Here is a 23,749-nt window from a genome sequence, read left to right as displayed (position 1 = left end):
GGGGAAAAGGCCCTGCGGAGACCACACCCACCCTGCAGGGGAGGCAAAGAGTGGCGAATACATCACATGACCGCTTAGGACCTATGTGGGAAAGTTGGCGTGGTGGTAGATCCAGCCTCGTAGAGGGGGGAAGCTTACAGCACAGGCGACCGAGGCAGCTGGAACTGCCTAAGGGAGACATGGGAGTCCGCTTGTGAGGGGACAGTACCGCGGAATTACACACAGGGGGAGTCCGAACAGGAGGCCTTAACCTGTGGAGCACCTATTCCAGTACAGGGTAGATTGAGTAGTCGTAGTGGCTTGGGTCGGCGAGTTCCTCCACTGAACTGCAGACCCACAAAGGCTAGGGAGGAATCAACCAGGGACCCGAAAGATGGGGTCTCCTGGGAACAAAGGCACACTATTTTACCTCAGCTGAGGGAAAGGGCACTAGGCGCAAGCGATTCACCCGGCCAGATCATCAGCGCATTACCGAGTTCTACGGGCTCGGACCTGAGAGAACACAGGACGAAACTGACTCAATTCGGTGATTGTAGAATCTCGCAAAAGTTTTAGGTGTTGCCCAACCTGTTGCTCTGCAGATGTCTGCTAGGGAGGTGCCCCTGGCCAGTGCCCATGAGGACGCAACACTCCTGGTTGAGTGAGCTCGGACCCGCAAGGGGGGGGCGGCACAGCCTGGGTGTGATAAGCCTCTGTTTGGAGACAGCATTCCCTTTCTGCTGTCCCCCGAAGCAGACAAAGAGCTGCTCAGAACGTCTAGAGCTCTGCGTGCGGTCCAGATAGATATGCAAAGCACGTACCGGACACAGCAACGAAAGGGCTGGGTCTGCCTCCTCCCGGGGCAGCGCTTGCAGGTTCACTACCTGATCTCTGAAGGGTGTGGTAGGAACCTTGGGCACGTAGCCCGGTCGCGGTCTTAGGATCACGAATGTCTCTGCCGGACCGAACTCCTTGCTGGGTGAGCATTTTGAACGGGAGTTTGGACAGAGCCCGGTTGAAAACTCGCAGGTCCAAGATCGGTCGTAAGCCGCCGCCTTTCTTGGGTACAACGAAGTAAGGGCTGTAGAAACCCTTTTTGGTTTCGGTTGGAGGGACAGGCTCTATCGCGTCTTTGAGTAGAAGAGAGGCGATTTCTTCGCGCAGGGACTTGGCATGTTTGCCATATACTGCGGAAAAATGGATGCCCGCGAAGGGGGGGCGGAGGCCTGGCAAACTGAATTGTGTAACCGAGTCGAATGGTCTGGTGCAGCCAGTGTGACGGGTTGGGCAGTGGAGCGCAACTGCCCTATCCACCTGGGGAATCGCCGTGTATCCGTGGCGCGTTCCGCCGTCGAGAGTGGCGAGGGTGGATGAGCAGGTGGTGGTGTGACGAGTGGAGAGGGGTGCTCTCCACGATGATGTCAGCTCATCATGCACCTCCGGGAAAAACGGGACCGGGGGGGCGAGGCTGTGAGCGGCGCCCGGACCCCAGGAACCAGTCGTCCAGCCGTGATGGCTGTGGAGAGGATGGAGGGTTCCAATCCAAGCCCACGCTAGCGGCAGCCCGGGAAAGCATGTCGGTCACCTGCGTGTCGGCCTCAGCCTGGGCGTTCAGGCCCGAAAGCGGCAGCCCAGGGGAGTCCTCAGCATCAGATACCGCGCCCTCCAATGCAGCGGCGAGCTCATCCACTTTGGTCTCAAGAGGATAGGCAGACTGGCTGTAAGGCGAGCTGCTGTTTCCTCGAGCACGGACGGGAGTCAGCGAGCGTGCCGGGGGGGGCGGGTGGTCCGAGGGGGCGTACCCGGCGGAGCTGCACCCACTGCCATCCCCAAATCGCCTCCATCGCCAACCGCATCGTCCTCAATCCCGTGGGAAGAAGGAGCATCGCGGGGGTGGCTGGAGTGGCTTGCTTTCGGTTGAAAGTGAGCCGCGACCGCAACGTTGTCATGGTCATGTTCTCGCAGTAAGAACATGAACCATCCACAAACGCAGCCTCGGTGTGATCGCTACCCAGACACACGAGACAACGCCTGTGGCCGTCTGAAGCGGAGAGCACTCTACCGCATCCAGGAACAACACAGGGGCGGAAAGGCATCTTTATAAAGACGCGTCCTTAAAAGGACGTTCAACGCCGCTGTGTTTTGCTCTTTTAGAGGAAATTACTCTTTTAAATAAAATCACTCTTTTATGAAAAAACTCGTCTGAGTTTTTTTATCTGTGCTGTCGAAGCACCCAGGGGCAAGAATGCACAGCTGTACACGAAGGAGAAAGCCGCTGTTGTGCGCCGTAAAGTCCAACAGCATGCAGAGCGTCAGAGGAATAACAGGAACTTGGTGTGTAACTCGCAGCAACTGCATACACGACCATTGGCTCCGAAGAAATGTTCTGAATGAACTCCCGTATTTGCCCCGCTTAAATACCCGTATGTCCGGGGGCGGGATATGCAAATACCGCCTGCCAACTTCTCATTGGCCTTTTTTCATAGACCAGAGGTATATATCGGCGCTCAAGAGAGACCCCTAGTGTCGCTTCTCCGACGCAACATGGAGAGAGCGACAGAAGGGGAACTGTATGGTTATGATTATTGATGTTCTTATTATTATTATTAATAATAATCATCATATTTTATTGTTTGATTTTTTTATGTATGTAATACGTGTTTTGTTTGTTTGTATTTTGTTAATGAATTCTTTGGCAACATTGTACATTGTATATGGTCATAACAATAAAGCTGATTTGAGAGAGAGAGAGAGAGAGAGAGAGAGAGAGAGAGAGAGAGAGAGGCGATTAAGCTGAGTGATTATGTAGCACTCATGAAAAAGGAGAAGATTAAGAGAGGGAGCACACAGATGTAGTGCTTCATCAGTTGTGCTTTAACTTTAATAAATGTATTAATACATATAAACAATAGCATGTCACAGTAACATGACAAAATATGAATAACAAATCACATAAATTTAACGTGTGTAAACTCTGACATTGTATGAAAACTCCTTCCTTCTAATGTGAAATGTTGGGGTTATTAGTATATAGTTTATCATTCCACTGTACTGTCATTACCGATATACAGTGCATCCAGAAAGTATTCACAGTGCTTCACTTTTTCCACATTTGGTTATGTTACAGCCTTATTCAAAAATTTATTAAATTCGTTATTTTCCTCAAAATTCTACAAAAAATACCCCATAATGACAACGTGAAAGAAGTTTGTTTGAAATCTTTGCAAATTTATTAAAAATAAAAAAATTAAAAAATCACATGCACATAAGTTTTCACAGCCTTTGTTCAATACTTTGTTGAAGCACCTTTGAAGTTAAAGTGAAGTGTTTTGAATACTTTCCGGATGCACTGCACTTTCTTTCATGACTGTAAGTGAACAAAAATTACTTAGAATTAACTTTATTTCTATTAAATTGTTGAAAAATCCTCTGCCTAATTTCCTTGGATTGCAGACCATATATTATGGGATTCAAGCATGGAGGTACAACATGGAATATTATAGTAACTAGTTTACGATTATCAGATAATTCAGGGAAACGATGGAGAAAAATTATTGTGAATCCAGAGACCATCATGATTACATAACAAGCCAAGTGAGTACTGCAGGTTTTTATGGCCTTGCTGTTTGTGGCTTTGTTTTTGCTTTTAAAGCATACAATTGCAATCCTGAGATATGTTATTGCCACACTCCCCAATGAGGAGGTGAGTAAAACTATAGTAAAGGTTAATCCATAAATGTTATTAATAGCCACATTTTCACAAGAAAGTTTAAACATTGATGCATTGTCACAAAAGGGATTTTGTATCACATATCTACATTGAGACAGACGCACAGTAAGGCCAATCATAATTCCCACCAGAACAATTGCAACACCCCAGGCTGCTGCTGACAGTTTAACCACCATAGAATGGGTCATTATAGATGGGTATCGCAATGGATTACATATAGCCACATATCTATCAAAGGCCATGATCATCAGCACAGTGTGGGATGTTGTTCCATACAAATGTGCAAAGAAAATTTGAATAACACACTCCACATATGTGATGTAGCGCTCAGAGGGTTCTATAAAAATATACTTCAACAAGCGTGGAACAACAACAGTTGTGCCAAGTACATCAGACAGCGGTAGGTTGCAGTAAAGAATATGCATGGGCTGGTGTAAACTTTTTTCTGCTGAGATCTGAAATAAAATCCCAATGTTAGCTACCATTATAAATACATAAGCAATCAAAAGAAGGATAAATGCAAGATGGCTGGACTGAGGTGTAATTTTCAGTCCCTCCACTAAAAGTATGTTGTATCTGAATGTCAGGTTGTCCATCTGCAGCCTTAAACAAAGCATAAAGATAAAGTGAGACCCAGATTAACATTTGCTTTACAGTGAATGCATATAATCTCAACATTACACAAGAGCAGATGTCAAATATATTTTCAGGCATTATTTCTTGAGAGTAGCAAGCTGAATGTGCTCTTACTTTCAATTTGATCACCTACTCTAGGTGTCATGTTATATAATAAAAATTGACAAATTGAATTTGATCAAAGTACATTTATGTAAAAAATGGTAGTTGCTGATAATAAAATATAAAATTACTCCTGAAATACTAAATAGTTACCAAGGAAGTGAAGGTGTCACGTCACTTAATATATAAAGGCACACTGTTGCATCGTCTTCTACTCAGTGTTACTTTGAAATTTTAAGATTCAAGACCATAACCTTCTTGTCTCTAAACAGTGTTAAGATGTCGTATCCATTTTATACGTGCATCACATCAACTTCTGTTGTCATCATGCTCCTTGTGTAAAAAAAAAGTTTTACAGTTCTCTTTGTAGTGATTGGTGGACTGCTGTCTCTCTTTTCCATGGAACACAACAGGAGATGTTACTCTCAGTCACCATTCATTATATGGAAAACAAGATGTAATGAAAGAGAATGGTGACTGAAGCAAATATAGCGCTTATTTTAATTTAAATGAGTAGATTATGCCATTTTTTTTGTAAACTTGAATATGATCATACTTTAACAAAAGTCTCAAAGATTTAATATTTTTGCACCCAAGTGTAATATTTCAGGTGGAAAAATCAGTAATACCCAGATGCCAGCTATGTCAAAAAATAAGAAAAATAAATCAAGAAAATCAAATTCACCAAGACACTCTGGTAATTAGTGGTGTCCTGCAAATCATCTGTGTTGCTATGGCTAAGTTATCTGTATTCAGATATAATAATAATATTAGCAATTATTATTATTATTATTATTATTATATTTAGGCTAATTATATTATTTATTTTTCACACCAGATAACGCTGAATATGTGTTTCAACTGTGGATTGTTCTTCCTCATCATCTACTACATATTGTCAAACAAACAAAAAAAAAAAGCTAAAAAAACAAAAAAAAAAACAAAATAATGCTACAATACTGAATAATATTGTGGACTATTGTATTATTTTGAGAATTAGATTTGTTTAGCCTGTGCAATATTAAATAATATTAATTTTGTATTTTTTTCCTTAATACAAATCTGGTGAAATCCTGTCATCTAATTTTTTTTTTCTGTGGTACTGTAGCTTAGTAGTAACTTGTAACTTGCAACTTGTAACGTTAACAAATATTTGGAACCCGGGAACTGTTTTTGAGCTCAGCTCTTGAACATGGAAGAGCGTGTCACCCGTTCACTCTGAAGCGCACACAAACCATGTACGCTATTAGTTTTATGCACTCGTACGTACATTCACATCACAAATAATCACATATGACCATATTACTATTTTGATGTTATTTTGACTAATTGTGCAGCCCCAAATTATCATAAAATTTGTGATGTGCTCGTTGGGAAATCAAGTGGCCAAATAAAAAGCACATTATGATATTCACAATATAGTTACATTTTGTAAAAATCTTTGCTGTAATATCCCACCCTCACACAGCCTTATACAATAGTCTGTGCTTGTTCTTTGCAAATGACTTGCGTTGGTTTCGTTTTAGAAAGAATTAGATCTGAAAATTCATCCCTCCCTCACCTCACACACTGCCTGCTCGTGGAGCTAGTAGGGATACAGAAGTATGTTCTCGTATTTCTTGCTCAGAAGGTTTTAACATTACCATTTCGAAAAGTATTTGCCAACCGATTTGAAATCACACGTGCACATTTTTATTTATAAAGTTTACACTTTAGTCATATTGGCTTAACAGATTAATCAGTGCATTGTCATTTTAGATATGTTTATTCAAAATATCGCTCTATCCCTGAGCTCCTTGGATAATCAGTCTAACATATATTATCTATTATTCTGTAGAATCCATTTTAAAGTCATAGTTTGTGCCTTTCCAAATAAGGTAATAGTAATGCCTTAACAATTAAGGGTATATTCAAAGTCTGGCCTATAGGCCAAATCTAGACACCCATAAGATTAGTGTCGTGGCCAATCAAGACACATTTTGAGAATTAATTTTCTCTTTAGTGTCTGTACTGCAATTGAAGTGCTCCATTGAAATGTTGACATAAAAACCATAATTACTGTGAACCACCAAACTAATCAAGTATTTCCCACAGGTTGACAGAAGTTATCTCTGTTTATACCATGGGTCTGTTGAATGCTTGATTCTGATTGGTTGATGGACTTTCTAAGGTGTGCAATTATTTTTCAAGTAAATGGACGGCTATAAACTAGTTCCAGGTCTTGACCGCACAACGGTTCCATATCACTTCGCTAAATTTTTTCAGTTATTTAAAAGAGCCCTACAGGCTACCACAACATAATAACAAATTACTGGTTAAGTATATAGGATAATAGGATAATATCTGCAATATCCTAAATCTATTTCAATTGAAATGCGTCCTTGGGCTCCCTCTCCCTTTCTCTCTCTTTTGCTCTAGTCTCACACACACACACACACACACACACATGTTGTGTTTCCATGTTTTATGGGGACTTTCCATAGGCATAATGGTTTTTATACTGTACACACTTTATATTCTATCCCCTAAACCTAACCCTACCCCTAAACCTAACCCTCACAGAAAACTTTCTGCATTTTTACATTTTCAAAAAACATAATTTAGTATGATTTATAAGCTGTTTTCCTCATGGGGACCGACAAAATGTCCCCACAAGGTCAAAAATTTCAGGTTTTACTATCCTTATGGGGACATTTGGTCCCCACAAAGTGATAAATACACGCTCACACACACACACACACACACACACACACACACAAACCCACTCCCATTGCTAGTTCAATGAAGGCTTTAGCAATGAAGGCTTGAGCTTAATCAAAGCTAGATACACTTGATCAATACAACAGTTTCTATATTATCTAAAATATCTGTGGGAAACACGCTCAACCTCCCCCTCTCAGATACAAGTATTATACGCATTACGCACACACTTGCGAGCGAAAAACAGACCCGTCGTGTCAGCGCGCATTTGCAGCTCAGTGGGGTTGAAAACAGTTAAGGTTTACATCAGAGAAGCTATATATAAAAATGGCGCCACTCACTGCTGCTGAGAAGTGCATAAACTTACATCTTAGCAATTTTGTTACTTCTGAAGAGAGCTGCAACAAAAAAAGGTAATCCCACAGGTGATCTCAGTTTCTGAGATTCTCTGTTTCAATAAACCAAACACAAACTCACACACAAATGCACACACACGTGCACAAACACACTACCTTGTACTCCAGTAAGTGCTCCAGTAAAGCATCGCAAGCCTCGCTATCCTCCATTGCTAGTTCTAAAGTGACGTTTTAGAATTAGAAACGAGGCTCGGACTGTATCAAAGCAAGATGCTGAATCCATGGCGTAAGAAAGTAGTTCCACTCACAAGAGCGTTTTAGAGAGCTGAAAATGTCTTGAGATAAAACCCTGAACTATGTCTTAATGTGTGGGAACTGTGGCATAAGTGAAATAATTGACTACGGCCTGATTAATTATTGAAAAATAATACACATCTAAGGTGTAATGGACACTCCGATGCACATCGGAGTGTCCGTAACCTCATAATCGAGATCCCCCACTCGTCGTGTGACCTCAAAGGGTCCTTGCCACTTGGCGAGTAATTTGGAGTTCGATGTTGGGAGTAATACGAGAACATTATCTCCCGGTGCAAATTCCCTTAGCTGCTTTCCCCTGTCATACAGTCGGCAATGTCGATCTTGAGCTTGGAGCAAATTCTCCTGTGTTAGTTGCCCCAGTGTATGGAGTTTTGCTCTAAGATCAAGAACTTACTGAATTTCATTTTTGCTATTTGAAGGTCCCTCCTCCCAAGATTTGCGAATGACGCCAAGCACCCCACGCGAGCGCTGCCCATACATCAGCTCAAACGGGGAGAACCCCGTAGAGGCTTGCGGGAACTCTGATTTTGCGAATAACATGGGGTTGAGCCATTTATCCCAATTTCTAGCATCCTCGTGCACAAACTTACGAATCATGTTACGAATCATGTTCAGGCCATCAGTCTGTGGAAGGTAAATGCTGGAGCGAATCGATTTAATACCCAACAGTTCATAAAGTTTGTGTAGTGTACGTGACATAAAGGTTGTGCCCTGGTCGGTGAGGATTTCTTTTGGAATCCCCACCTGGGAGATTATTTTGAAGAGTGCCTCAGCAACACTACATGCTGAGATGTTGCTCAGAGGCACTGCTTCCGGATATCGCGATGCATAATCCACTAGGACTTATAAAGCGATGTCCGCATGCTCTCCGCTCTAATGGTCCGACAAGGTCCGTGCCAATTCTCTCGATGGGGACCTCGATTAGCAGAAGAGGGCATCAATGACGCTTTTGGGGTGGCCGGTGGGTTCACTAGCTGACATCGCCACTGGACCACCGTCCTCAGCTCCTCCATTCTCTTTGGCAGTCGAAGGATAAGTTGCTCCAGTACCACCTGGTCTAGAACTCCCACAACGTCGTGGTTCCCAGCCAGCAGCCATTTCCGGCGCTCATCTCAGAGCCGCTGGGAAAAGGCAAACGGGCAGCCCGACTTTCCCATCTTCAGAGAACGGAAGAGCTGCCGGTATTTCTCTGGGCTTCGATCCACCCACTGCAGTTGTTGGGCAGCAAGTTGGACAAGAGCGAGAGGAGCCTGGCTGCCCATTGATCACATGGCCAGCTCCAGACCTCTGCTGTCCGTTCAAAGAGGTCTAAGAATGCTCCTGCGTCATCTTCTGCCCCCATCTTGAGGAGAGTGGGTGGAGGCAGGGGTTGCGGTTGTCCAGGGTCGTGGCCGGGGCTCTCTCCTGGCCAAGCAGGCTCTGAATCTATGGCAAGGGACTGGAGGATCCCGGTCAACTGCGAGGACTCCATGGGGCGTACTTGGTATCCCAGGTTTCGGCACCAGTGTAAAGGTAATCAGGAGACGGGAACAGTGAGATGGGTAAGGCTCTTTTATTTTCTGCCTTTAGTTCAAAAGCTTAGCTTCACAAACAATTCAGCTTCACAAACACTTCAGCTTCACAGACGCTTAACTCTAGTGTGGCTCTCTCCCCCCCTTTGGGAGTGGGGTGGCCATTTATATGCCGCTCTCCCCACGCTCAATGGAATTAGAAACAGGTGTTAGACATCATTTAGCTCAGGTACAGGCATCCTTACCGCTTACCCTCTCCGGACGGCCTCCTGACCACGCTCCCACTACCACACTCATGTTGGGAACTGAAGCGGTATTATCAACAACACTGTGATTAAAGAGTGTGTTTCCAACATAGATGCATGTTATTATTGTACTTTGTATACAGTTGCTGTTTTTAAGGTTATATGAGCCAAAATTTACATATGCTTGTTTTTTTTTACTTAATTGTTCCTCTTTCCAATGAGTGTCATTGTTACGTTCCCGTGTTGTCTGCCCCGTGTTTTCTGTTTCACATGTCACTTATCCTGTTCCATGTCAAGTTTTCCTTGTTGTCCTCTCCGTGTTTCATTTGTCTTTGTCTAAGAACTACAATTCCCACAATTCTCGGCCTCCCTCACTGCCTGCACTCATCATTGTTCTCACCTGTGTCTCGTTTAGTCTTCATTGTGTCTGTGTATTTAAACCCTGTTGTTTTCCTTTTCCTTTGTCGTTCGTTGTATGGTTCATGTCGTGCCTATACCCCTTTTTCCTGCCCTTCGTTTATGTTTTTCCAGCTGTGTGTTCTTTTGTGTTAGAGTTAGTTTTTTCCCATTGTGGACTTTTATTTGTGTTTACTTATTTGTTTGTTGCCAAATAAAAGCCGCTTCTGGATCCAAACCACCTGTCTGCCTTCTCCTGCTTCCCACCTACATTACAGTCATGAAAGGAGGCTGTTAAGCTAACTGCTGTATTAATTTATTAAACATTAAACAGGTTTTTCTTATACAACTTCAGACATTTGTCTTATTTATAAACATGACCACGTCCCCATGCCACAGCTGCTTAGTGTGTTATTAGATCATATGCTCTACATATGAATTGCTGAGAATTAATAAAAATGTTTCCCTTGATCATGCTTGCTATAGGCTTACTTTTTTATCACAAAGCCTATAGCACACACAAAATGCTGAAAAGAAACAGAAATGTAAACTGAATTATATTTCCCATTTCAAACATACTAACACTTACATATGCATTTACACTAAGAGTAAATCTCTATGTCATTAGAGTGTTTCTTCCACACATCAAGATTATGTAAATAAATGGAAATTAAATATAATTCATTTTATTTGCTAATTTTTTTTAGCATTGTCTTATTTCTTTAGATCGAAATCCATAAATTATAGGGTTCAAGCCTGGTGGTATAATATGAAGATTATACTTGCTATTCTTCTGTTGTCAGAGTATTCAGGGAAACATTAGAGAAAAAAATGACATGTCCAGAGACCAGCATGACTAAATCAACAATCAAGTGAGAGGTGCAGGTTTTAATGTAGCGTTCCGAGGGGTCGGTTAAAATATCCCTCAACACAATAGGCACTGTATATGTGGCACAATAGCAGTTGCCCCATCACATATTTTAGTGGCAAATTGCAGTAATAATGTACATAGGCTAGTGAAAACTTTTTTCTATGCAGACCTGAATAAAAATTCAAATGTCTGAGACCGTTATAAATACATAAGCCATCAAAAGAAGGGTCAAAACAATTTCAGTCCCTCCACTGAGAGAATGTTGTATTTCAGGTTGTCCCTCTGCAACCCTAAAAAATACATACAGATTGATTGAGAGTAGAGTCACAGTACTAACATACATTCAGTAAAACAGTTCCATTAACAGTATATCATCTCAAAGTATTGCTCAGCATACATATTCCAATAATTAAAAAAATGTGTAGTGATTTGTAATCATGTATAAACAACAAATTGATGATTATAATCTTTAATCTTGTCTTATTCCTGTCATATTACTATAATGGTAACCATTCATGATAAAGCACATCGTGTTTACTATCAATTCTTTCTGCATTTCAGGAATGTTTATGTTAATAATGTTTTTATATATTCAGTTGTGTCCGAGATATAAAAGGTAATGATTAAACATTGCCCTATTTTGAGCAGGAAATGGGAATCTTCACAGACAAAGTCTCAATAATCACATTCAGAAAGAGGGACAGCAAGATGATCACAAAACACATCTGATTGGCTCAAGACACCTTTGGTGTGCAGACAACCTCAACAGTACAAAGACGTCCTGCCTAGGATGAACGCTCTCTTCTTCTTCGGCTCTCTTGCTTGTTCTTTTTTGTGCTCTTGCCTCTTCCTCTCTTCTCTTTGGCGCCCATCTGCCCAAGTTCCACACAATGTTGAGTTTAGGAAAATTCGGAATGCAAAGTTCTGTCTTGTTGTGCGTGTTCAGTTTAAGTTATTTCGTTCCAGTAAAATAACTATATTATTCATTTTAAGATCCTCATTTATTTTATCTGACTCCAGTTATAAAAGTTTCTAAGGATATATTAATGTTCTAATCTTAGTTATTATTATTATATTTGATTTAACATTTAATCATCGTATTTAACTCTATTTTATATTGTACTCATTCATTCGTATTCCTGTCGCATAGAGAGTCTCACGCCGGCCGTGAACGCGGATCTTACGGACACAAATATGCCAGTATTGGTCATTAAAACAGTAATTGACTAAATACTAATTAGATGGCTGCTCCTGCTTGCCCTTTTATCTACAAGTATTTTGTTTAGTCCCCTTAGATAGTAAACACTTAATTAGAGTAACATTTCTACCCAGAGGTCATGACGACTAAATTTACAAAGATAGACCAACATACCCAAGTTAAAATAGTTTTAAATGATCATTCCATAGTTCCCTATGTACACTTAGCTAGAAAATATTACAATAACCAGAGGTTTAGACTTCACCATATTTAGGCTTGGTTGACACTAAATGGAAATTCCCTATCGAGCCTGTACACACTAATACACTTGAAATAATGCCAATTAGTTAGTGGGAGCTCTACAGTCTCAGTCGGTGTGCGCCATGCTCCACTCAAAACCAGCTTTAGTCCGCTGCTAACCTGGTTTTAGATTTGCGGAAACAAGGACTTAACGTAATCTACTAAACACAATAGTTGTGAGTAAATCAGAATAAACTCAAATGTTTACAATTTATTGACTAGGTAACATAATAATTTCATCAATTCCAATTAGACAGTAATAAGTCAAATTTAGACATTTTATCAAAACATAAGAAATTCAAATTGCAATTACCTGATATAAACTACACACAGTAAACTGTGTGGGATTGCTTGACTACAGAGAACCATGAACAATGTGTCACATTTCCTTAATTACCCAAACCATGAACAAAGGGAATTTTGGGAGTGATTAGGTTTGGGTGTCCTGGGGACATACCTCATTAACATACAGGTAGGGATGGGGACAGACCTCCAGAATTATACAACATTTGGCAAAGGCCTTATAACTTTGTTACCAATAGATTTATCAACATGGGAAAGAGACCATATACCAGTCACACTGATAAATTTTAAATGATACCAAACTGTGGAGCGGGGGTCCGGGGTCGCGGCTGTGGCCGGCGCGGCCTCCTGGCTGAGGAGGCTCCGGATGGCGTGCCGGTCCTCTGCCTGAGCCCGCATGATCTCAAAAAACCAGCGGGGGCGCTTGACCACGCCCCCGCTGCCACACAAACATTATGCCTAGTCACATTATTTGTATACAACAGACATGTTATTTTGATGCATATGGCTCTTAGGTGAGTTTGAAGTGATTCTGAGCTGAAGGGGAAGGAGTAGAGGGGGGCATATGTTTGTGAGTTTTAGGAGAATAGGCCTAAATTGGCCTGAGGTGAGATAGAGGTCAGATGTGAGATTTGTGTTTTATTGTCCTTGCTCCATAGGATGTGTTGACTCAGTTGAAAATGTTCTTCTGTGTGAGAGTTTTTATGACTTGGTTCTCGCAGAGTTCTTGATATCAGCCTTACACCCCAAACAAACTGAATGGAAGGGTCATAAATTGGTTTAATTCAACCAGTGTGGAGAATGCCATTTACTCACGAGACATTGGCTTTAAGGGGTCTGCCAATATCCCTTTGTTATATCCAGTGTCAAATAAAAGTGAGCTGTGCCATACCGATCGAGCAGTTCGTCAATACGAGGCAATGGATATGGATCAAATTTCGACTTTCCTATAATCCACACAGAACTTTTAGGTACCAGAACTGCTGGGCTGGCCCAATCGCTAGGGGATTCTTCTTTTATCCCCATTTCGAGCATGGCCTCTAATTCTTCCCATACTGCCTGTTTTTTGTGTTCGGGTAACCGGTAGGGCTGACTACGTACCACTACCCTGGGGGTTCTCTCATTGTGTTGTTTTATAAGATTAGTGCTTCTTGGAAGAAGTGAGAACACATCAGGGAAATTATTTTGAAATCTGGCAACGTATTGAATAACATATTTGCTCTGTGAAGGTCCCTCCTCATCATGGGGCTTATTTCCATATAACAATTCAAATGGGGAAAACCCAGTGGAGGCTCGTGGGACCCCTCACACTGCAAATAACAGGGGTTCAAGCAACTTATCCCAATTCTGAGGATCTTCATGCGTGAATTTACGAATCATGTTATTCTTATTATGTTATTTATCTTATTAAATCATTTGACCAAGCTGTTCACTTTTGGATGGTACACACTTGTCCTAATCTATTTAATACCCAATAATACAGCTCGCGTAGTTTACGTGACATGAAAGTAGTGCTCTGATCAGTGAGGATTTCTTTCTGAATCCCCATTTAGGAGATTATTCTGAACAGTGCTTTGTACAGAGACGCTGCTTCTGGATCTCGCGTTGCATAGTCCACCAGAACTAACACAAAGCGACGCCCACGTGCTGTCTATTCTAATGGCCCGACGAGGTCCATGCCATTTCTTTATAAAGGAATTTCATTCAACAATAGCGTCGGGAGATTCACCAGCTGACATTCCCCATCACCGGCATACATCTCCGTGAACGCCCGGTCAATAGAAATGGGCCATGAGATGGCTTTATGTTTTCTTCTGTCCCAAGTGACCTGGCATCAGATTATATGAGCCACCTGGAATAACATTTACCAACGGCTCTTTGGTACTAACAACTGGGTTGTATTTTCCTCTGTGCGAGTGTCCTGTGTCAGTATATACAACCATTTTTTTTATAATTGAAAAATATGGATATGTGAGTGCAATATCTGGCTGAAGACGTTAACCATCAATCACTATCACTCGGTCAAAAGTGTGTTTCAGGGTTTCGTCTCACAACTTCTCTAGAGGGAAATCTTCTACCGGGAATTTTCCTACAGTAGGGAAGTAGTAAGGCCATGAGGTCTTCGGAGCATTTAATCGGTAGCTCTGTGGCAGCTAGTTCATGGTCGCTGCGCGATGCCCCCTAGATTATTTTTGCCAATGTGCACCGTGTCTCTGTGTCGACTGGTGGGTGCCCTGAAGACAATCAGAGGTGTCCCCGAGTGGCTGCGTACCATGGTGGCCATGCTACGAGCTGTCGAAAACGGACAATTTTTCTTGCAGTTCTGCAGCCGAACGCTGGATGGTGCCACCACATTCCTCTCCATTGGCTCCCTCTCCATTCAAATAAACCACAGGTGGGCTCTTCAGGTGGGGGCTGATAACGAAAACCCTATATGTCCAAATACCCACTGTATTGCATCACTTCCTCCTTGGGGTGCTAAGGACTGCCACCACATCCCATGGAGCCACTAAGTAGCCCCTTACCAGCTTTTTTGCGGAAGAGCCCACCAAAGCAAGCCTTTGATTGGCCGACCATGGGGCGTGTCCGGGAGGGGGTGGGGCTCACCACAAACACACTATTTTTCCACCTTCCTACTATATTACAAGACTTTGTCTCTGGGGGACCACAGACCACTAAAGTGTATCAAGTAGGGGACAGGGCTGACCACAAAACAACCATTTGTCCATTTACCCACTAAATTGAAAAACTTCCTCACTGTTGGTCCGAGGAGGTCTGTGTGTGTCCAGGAGGCAGTCGTCTGTCCAAGGACAAATTATTTGTCCACTTTAAACATGTTGAAATATTTATGACTTGTAAGTGGTTGCAATATCAATTACGTTCACTGATGATACGATGGTGGTAGGTCTGATCACTGACAATGATGAAACAGCCTACAGAGAGGAGGTACACACCCTGACATGCTGTTGTCAGGAGCACAACATCTCCCTCAATGTCAATAAGACCAAGGAGCTTGTGGTGGACTTCAGGAGAAAAGACAGAGATTACAGCCCCATCACCATCAATGGTGTATACTGTATATTGTATAATAATTTTATTGTATACAGTCTTTTTATTTTTGTGTATACTGTATATTATATATTATTATTTGTACATTGTGTTGTGTAACAGGATGTGTAAACTGTGTGATGTGTAAATCAGATGTTTATTGTAATTGTCATACTGCTATGTTTCTTGGAACTGCACCCAAGACTTTCACTCACTGTTGCACTTGTGTTTATGGTTGAGTGACAATTAAGGGATTTGATTTGGCTTTATTATCATTATGCATAAGACAAGTACAAATTCAGTTAGCATCCAGCCAGAAGTGCAAATAGTAATATATTATAAAAAAATAGATGCAGGTTAAGTGCAGTTGTAATTGAGGTAGATACAATATGTAACATACCTATGCAATTTATAACTCATAAATGTGTATAATATGCTTTAAAAATGACTGTCTACGAACCATGTATTTGGGTCCATTAAAATAAGTTGGATGTGGGCACTTCCTACAAGACTAAGCAAAAAGATAGGAAGTGCACACATGCAATTTATTTTAATGGTGACAAATGCATGGTTACAATAAAAAACATGTATTTGCAACTATTCAAATAAATTGTACGTGGGCACTTCCTGTTTGACCTGGTGAAAATAACCTTAAATTTGATGCTAAGAACTAGGAGCTTCGAATACTTCATCTTTGTGCCTTCATAAACAATGTATTAAAAATCAGTGTCTTTCACTAATTGGGAAGTACTTAAAAAATCAAGAAATATATTCTGGAAAAATAACTGTCATTTTAGGTGCAAAAGTCAGCTAATTAAGCACTTAACGAAATAATTCAAGACTTTAAACTTTGAACACTGTCTAAGGATCTGCTGAGAAGCTGTATATTTCAAATTGGAGTCATTTGGAGCTTTCTAAGGGGTGTCCACAAACCTAAAATAATTAATTGAAAAAAATTAATTGCTCGTGGGATTCACACTGGCAGTGTTCCCAGATGTCAGATATACCCCACATTTCACACGGTGACTCATTGAGTGCCCCTCAACACCTAAGGCTTTGGACGTAGGAAAGTATTTTTCATTATTTTCAATAATTATTTTCCCTTCTTGTCATAGGAATCAATGAGACAGCCTGCCCTGTAGGCCAATGCGCAGCAGAAAATTCATCAGAGGCTTTAATGTTACATCTATACTGATATTTATGAATGTAACCACTTTAAGGGTACTTAAAGAACCCATTTATGTAACTTACAACTCATTAATATGTATAATATGCATAAAAATGATTGTTCAAAGACCGAATTTGGTGGCCATTACATACATTGCAGCTGGGACTTCCTGTGTTTTTACTAAGTCATACAGTAAGATCCCAGCTGCAATGTACATAATGGCCTCCAAATACTAGGTTTATGAACATTCATTTAAATGTATTTAATGAATATTTGAAATACATATTATTGATTAAACCACCATGTTTAGCAATTAGGACATACACATTAACATATATACTTGAGTTTATAACTTTTAACTTTTTCCTGTCACTTTTCTGACTGAAAAGATAAAGATTTAATTTGGTGGTTGAAGATCTAGAATTTCAAAGTCCAGCAAATTTTTTACCCCTCTTTTCTAGACATCCCACTTGCTACGTAAACCAATGTAATTTTCATACTTGGTTTTTGACAATATCCCTAAAGCAGCCAACTTTGTGTCAAAACAGGTCAAAGGGTCACATAACTCTGGATACTGTCTGAGGACACCCCCATGAGACATATGTGTCGATTGTGGAACATTTTGAGCTTTCTGAGCACTGTCCACCAAACTAGTATAAAAAATGAATGGAAAACATTGCAGGTTGGATTTTTCTAGAAAGGACCCATGGGCCCCATATTTCACACGGTGGTAGCCTGAGGTCCAATAAACAACATATTAAGAGGACAGGGCTCTAGAAAAAGAAAACGATTGATGGACATTTATGCAAGAAACTCTCACACAGCTCTCTTCCTGACAGAGCCTTTTGAATGATCAGAGTCAGCTAGAGTAGGGTTTGAAAATTCAGTCTGAACGCTTCTAGAGCCCCCAAATCTCGACTCCATCGGGGGCCCCCAGGACTATAAGGATCTAGAATTTCAAAGTCCTGCAACCTTTTGACCCCTCTTTTATAGACATCCCACTTGCAATGTAAACCTATGTAATTTCCATACTTGGTTTTTGACAATATCCCTAAAGCGGCCAACTTTGTGTCAAAAAAGGTCAAAGGGTCACAGAACTCTGAACACAGTCTGAGGACGCCCACACATGATGCATGTCTTGATTTTGGGACATTTGGAGCATTCTGAGCTGGTTAGTTGGGCACTTCCTGTGTGATTCAGCAAAATGACAGGAAATGCCTGTCTTAAATTGATTTACATGTCGTATTATTCATAAAAATCATTGAATAGCCATAAGGGCGTACAGTTTAACCATGTATTTGGCAGTTTAACCATGTATTTGGAAGCCATTACATACATTTTAGGTGGGATCTTCCTGCATGGCAGTGAAAACACCCTTACATGTTGTGAAAACAACTAGGGACTTCAAATGCTCACTCATTGAGCCCCTGTGAACAACATATTGAAATTGTATTTCGATCGGTGCAGGGCAAGTACTTGAAAAAAATAACTGTCACTTTTCACTCAAAAGTCAGCCACTCGAGCACATAACCAACATATTCAGACTTCAAACTTTGCACACTGTATAGGGGACCCCTGAGAAGATATAGATTTCAAATTGGAGTCATCTGGAGGTTTCGGAATGGTGTCCATAAACAGAGTATAGAAACGATTGTTATACATTGCAAGTAGATCTAGGCCTGGCATCGTGTCCGTAGGTCCAACAGACCCCATATTTCACACAGTGACACGTCCATTTCCCTTCAACATACTAAGGGGACTAAGGCCTGGGATGCAAAAAAATATTTCATTATTTTCAATAGATCTCCCTGCCTGCCATAGGAACCAAATTCTAGGATGTGAGATGGGGGACCCTGATGGTCGAGGATCTCAGTGTTCAAGGTCCAACATCCTTTTGACCTCTCTTTTTAGATGTCCCATTCACCATGTGAAACAATGTAATTTTCATACTTGGTTTTTAGATGCCTTCCCTAGAGGAGCAAATTTACTATCAAAAGAGGTCATAGGGTCACAAAACTATGGACACTGTCTGAGCACACCCCCACGAGACATATATGTCGATTTCAGGATGCTTTCTGAGTAACGTCCACTAAAACAGTATAAAAATGAATGTAATACATTGCACGTGGGGATGTGCCCCTTTGTCTCACCCAGAGGTCCCAGAGACCCCAAATTTGACAAGGTGGCACCCCTATGAGCCCTTGATAAGCTACTAGAAGGGCAAAATATTCCAGTGACTTTTTGGACGACAGTCAAAACTCGGGCACAGCGGGCACCCAAATAAAGTATGGCTTGCAATCAGAGGAAGACAGGTAGAGTGTGTGAGAAACTCATTGCCGTAATCGACACCTCCCAGGGAAACACTAATTAAGCATCTCACCGACTCTGAATGAACAGGCAAATGCCGGCGCCATAACAGGGCCACGTCCAGTATTTCAGAGCAACCATGAATATGTTTTGCATCTGTTTCTTATACGCAGATCAAATAATATCATGTAAATTGTTCATACTGTTGTCCAATGACAGGCCATCTTACATCCTCTTTGTGTGACACATGGGAGAGGGGGTGTGTCTTATAATTGAGTCAAAATTAATTGGTTGCTCCCATGAGTCAACAGACCAATGGCATTTCTTTTACTCGATTCTCAATTGGTTAAAGAAAAGGAAAAAGAAAAGAAAAAGCAAAACGAAAAAGCAAAGCCGTTGGCAAATAGATGAAGAAAAGCAATTGCTTTTAAAGTGCTTTTAACCTGTTAACCTTTTGTTTAACCCGCTAGCGCTCTGAAGCGTTTTTTTTTTTTAAATAGTTCAAAGTTACTATCAGATTTAATGTTATTACTTTGACAAACTATACATCATTAAAAAGATATAAGACTCAAGACTCAGTATTTGACAACTATTGTATTCTGAGAAACTTATAGTGACAGTTATGTCTTAATTTGTGTCTGGAGTTATGTAATCAAAAAATGAGTCGATACCTTTAATATGAATTATGAGCGTCAGCCGCTCTCATTCAGAAAAAAACTCCTGTGAGATCGTCATGACAGCGCTTGACAAAACAACGTCCCTCAGGGCTTTTAGCTCAAAAATGTGCAGATTTGGAGAAATGTTGATAGATTCTCATAGGTTTACATCAGATTTATATAGACAGGAATCATATTTATTGAATATATACCCAAATGCGTCAATGTAATCATTTTGAGCACTGGAGACTCTGATGTATTGTGTTATCAATCCATACTGGCAGCCTGAGGGCGCCGGCGCTCTGTGCACAGTATAATAGTCCATATATGGAACACAAGAAGAAGTGCCATAATCATTTGACATTCCAGGAAGACCCTGACACAACAAAGCTATCAGAGATCGCTGTAACTGCAGATAAAGATGTTTTGAAGACAATAAACATGATTGCAATGATATTTGATTTATCTGTGTTCTTCGAGCCATGTCAGGTATTTTCATAATAATAGATTATATTGATAATGTAATGCTAATCGATATAGACTTTATCATCGTGCAGAATACTATAAAATAATATATTTTCTGTCTGATTTTTTTATCTGAAGCCAAATCAGAGCACAAAAGGTTATTTAAAACACTCGACTTGTGCTATAAAGTAAGTTTTAGAGCACAAACTTGGTTTTAATCTCATAAATTGTCGTGTATTGATGGTGTGCTAAGCTAATATGATAGCTAGCTTGGTGCACCTGCTACCTAGCTGTTATTTTTATGAATATTTTTAAATAGGACTGCTTGCTGAAATGTTTCTTTTTTCAAGAAGGTCATTTTATATAGTTTAAAATGTAAGGTGAGAACTTTGAGAACTTTCCTAAAAGAGATTAGGGATTGAAACAGTGTGAATAGCCAGTCGTTAGTAATTATAATGCAGACAAAAGAAAAGCATATTTAGAGCCATAACCAGGCTGGAGAGGTGTGAATGTGTGCAGGGGAGACTGAGACTGAATGGAGATCGTTTACACCACATAAATAAACAGAGACAATAGACTGAATAGATGCTTAGAACATGACAATAAACATCAGTTTGCATTTTAGAGTCTAATCAAAATAAAGTTGTATGACATGATCTTGAAAAACATTTAACTAAATACAGAGTTTTAGACTTGTCATCTTCAGATTTTAAATATAACATGGTCAGACATGTGGCTTTAGCTGCAGTGCATTTCTAGATTGCTGCAATGCCAACTTCAATTTTATTTTCATGAATATATTTCATAAAAATAAATTTCTAATAACTTGACAAAACTTTGAAGCTATTTATAACTATTTTTTTTCATTATGACAATAATTAATTCTACATTTACAATAAACTGCCAGGTGTCAGCTTTCAAATGGGATCATACTTGTGCTTTTAGAACAAATGGTTTATGAACTGTATCTGTTTCAGTTTGGGTATGCCATTTCTGGGGATTTTTCAAAAGTGGGGTTGCAGCTTAACAGGTTAAAGTGCATTAAAAAGTGCATTTAAAAAGACTCATTAATGTACTCATTTATTGCTACATTTAATGACACATTTAATAAATAAACACATTTTAAATATGTCTATTTATTTGTCCATTTTTAAATTGGTTTATTTGTTAAATTTAAAGATTGATAATTTATTCCTTCATTATTTTGTAAATTTCACACCTGGGCTTCCATACTTCACAACCAACCCCAAACAAACCGCACAAACAAATACACAGTGATTTACACCCTGAATATATATATATATATATATATATATATATATATATATATATATATATATATATATATATATATATATATATATTTCAGCAATATATGGTTTGTCTATATTAGAAGCTATTGTTACCACTCGATAATGATTGATAGTTATATACAGTTTACTATATGCAGTACAGTAATGCAGTACAGTATATGTAATGTTTACATTCTGCATTGACAAATGTTTATCATTTGTGTTAATTAAATTATTCCCCTTTTAATACAACTTTGGTATATATATATCTTTTTATATACTTTCTTTGATTGCCTGTGGGCCACAGAATGTTCAAGAGTGTTCTTTTCACTCCTGATAAAAGGGCAAAAAGAGTGGTGTAGTTTAATCATGGTATGAGTGCTACAAGTTAACGAAACAGACTATTTGAAAGAAACAGACACTATTTAACCTTTATTAAAACAAAACTCCCATTAACCCAGCACCTCTTCCTCAGCAAATAGTCCTAACTAAATAGATCACACACTTTTTTATGGAAACAATCAAACACAATCATCTATTTAGTGTATACCAGCTGCTAATTATGTCATTGGCTCTCCTCCGCAAAAACAATCATACTGTTACAACTTATTTACCTTGTACATTTAAGTTTTTTGTTGTTACATACTTCACATCACATATACCTAAACTCTCAAGAAATCCTTTGGAAGAAACAAAAATAAAGATTGAAGTATTTATTTCCCTTTACAAAGTCATTATTCACACAGAGACGTCATTATAGTGTCTGCTTTCTTTCATGTATAAATCATTAAGAATTAATTTTATGTCTGAAAAGTTTAAAAAGCCTTTGTCTTATTTCTTTGGCCTGTAAACCATATATTATTGGATTCAAGCCCGGTGGTATAACATGGAACATTATGGTAGCTAGTTTCCTTTCTTCAACATATTCTGAGAAACGATGGAATACAATTGGGGTGAATCCACAGATCAGCAAGATCAAATAAACAGCCAAATGAGTAGTGCAGGTTTTTATGGCTTTGCTGTTTGTTGCTTTATTTTTGCTTTTTAAGCATACCAAAGCTATCCTGATATATGTCATTAGCATCCACCCCACTGAGGTAGTGAATAAAACCACAGTAAAGGTTAATCCATATGCATTATTAATCAAAACATTTTCACAGGACAGTTTAAACAGTGAAGCATTGTCACAATAGAGGTTTTGAATCACTGATCTGCAGTGAGACAGACGCACACTGAGACCGATCAAAATTCCCACCAGCACAACTGCAACACCCCAGGCTGCCGCTGACAGTTTAACCATCATCTTATTATTCATTATGATTGGATAGCGCAGTGGATTGCATATGGCCACATATCTGTCAAAGGCCATGATCATTAGTACTGTGTGGCATGTTGTTCCATACAAATGTATAAAATAAGCTTGAATAACACACTCCACATATGTGATATAGCGCTCAGAGTGGTCAGTTAATAAATCCTTCAACAAACGTGGTATCATGACAGCTGATCCTATTATATCATTCACTGGCAAGTGGCAGAAAAGAATATGCATGGGCTGATGTAAATTTGTATCTGCTGAGATTTGAATCAACATTCCAATGTTAGATACCATTATAAATATGAAAGCAATCAAAATGATGACAAATGCAATTTGGCTGGACTGTGGTGTAATTTTCAGTCCCTCCACTAAGACTAAGCTGTTTCTGAATGTCAGGTTGTCCATCTGTGGCCCTAAACAAAACAGAGTTTTTCAAATACAGAGAGCACACAGACATAAACACAGTGAAGCACTTACAATAATAGCATTGCATTTCAAAGTATTGCTCAGCACTATAGAAGGACTAATGGATAATTACATTCATACAGTTTGTATTGAGAGTAGAAAAGCTAATTGTATTAAGATTCTAAAGATTATTAAACACATTATTCTATTTTAGATTTTTCATCTCTTTATTTATTGTGAATATTCACATGTCATTTGTGTGTGTGTGTGCGTGTGTGTGTGTGTGTGTGTGTGTGTGTGTGTGTGTGTGTGTGTGTTTATAGCACATTGGCTGGCTGTCTTCAGTTTTTGATTTTAGTTTCAATTGTATAAAATTCACATAGACACCAGTTAATCAGAAGTGCAATTGGAAGTGTACAATTATGTTGTGTTTTGTAGCAGCATG

At 39.9% G+C, this 23,749-nt stretch overlaps 2 protein-coding genes across 2 annotated transcripts; both read right to left on the bottom strand.

The window, feature by feature from the left end:
- Positions 1-3,363: 3,363 nt before the first annotated feature.
- On the bottom strand, positions 3,364-4,305 carry LOC127624689 (olfactory receptor 52N2-like). The gene has a single exon (XM_052099524.1). The coding sequence runs from the start codon at positions 4,303-4,305 to the stop codon at positions 3,364-3,366; it is 942 nt and encodes a 313-aa protein (XP_051955484.1).
- An 18,063-nt stretch (positions 4,306-22,368) lies between these two features.
- On the bottom strand, positions 22,369-23,304 carry LOC127624690 (olfactory receptor 1J2-like). The gene has a single exon (XM_052099525.1). The coding sequence runs from the start codon at positions 23,302-23,304 to the stop codon at positions 22,369-22,371; it is 936 nt and encodes a 311-aa protein (XP_051955485.1).
- Positions 23,305-23,749: the final 445 nt, after the last annotated feature.

The sequence above is a fragment of the Xyrauchen texanus genome, chromosome 31, assembly GCF_025860055.1.
Source record: "Xyrauchen texanus isolate HMW12.3.18 chromosome 31, RBS_HiC_50CHRs, whole genome shotgun sequence".
Lineage (NCBI taxonomy): Eukaryota > Metazoa > Chordata > Actinopteri > Cypriniformes > Catostomidae > Xyrauchen > Xyrauchen texanus.
The sequence above is the reverse complement of the archived record's forward strand: the minus strand, read 5'-3'. Positions and strand labels throughout refer to the sequence as shown.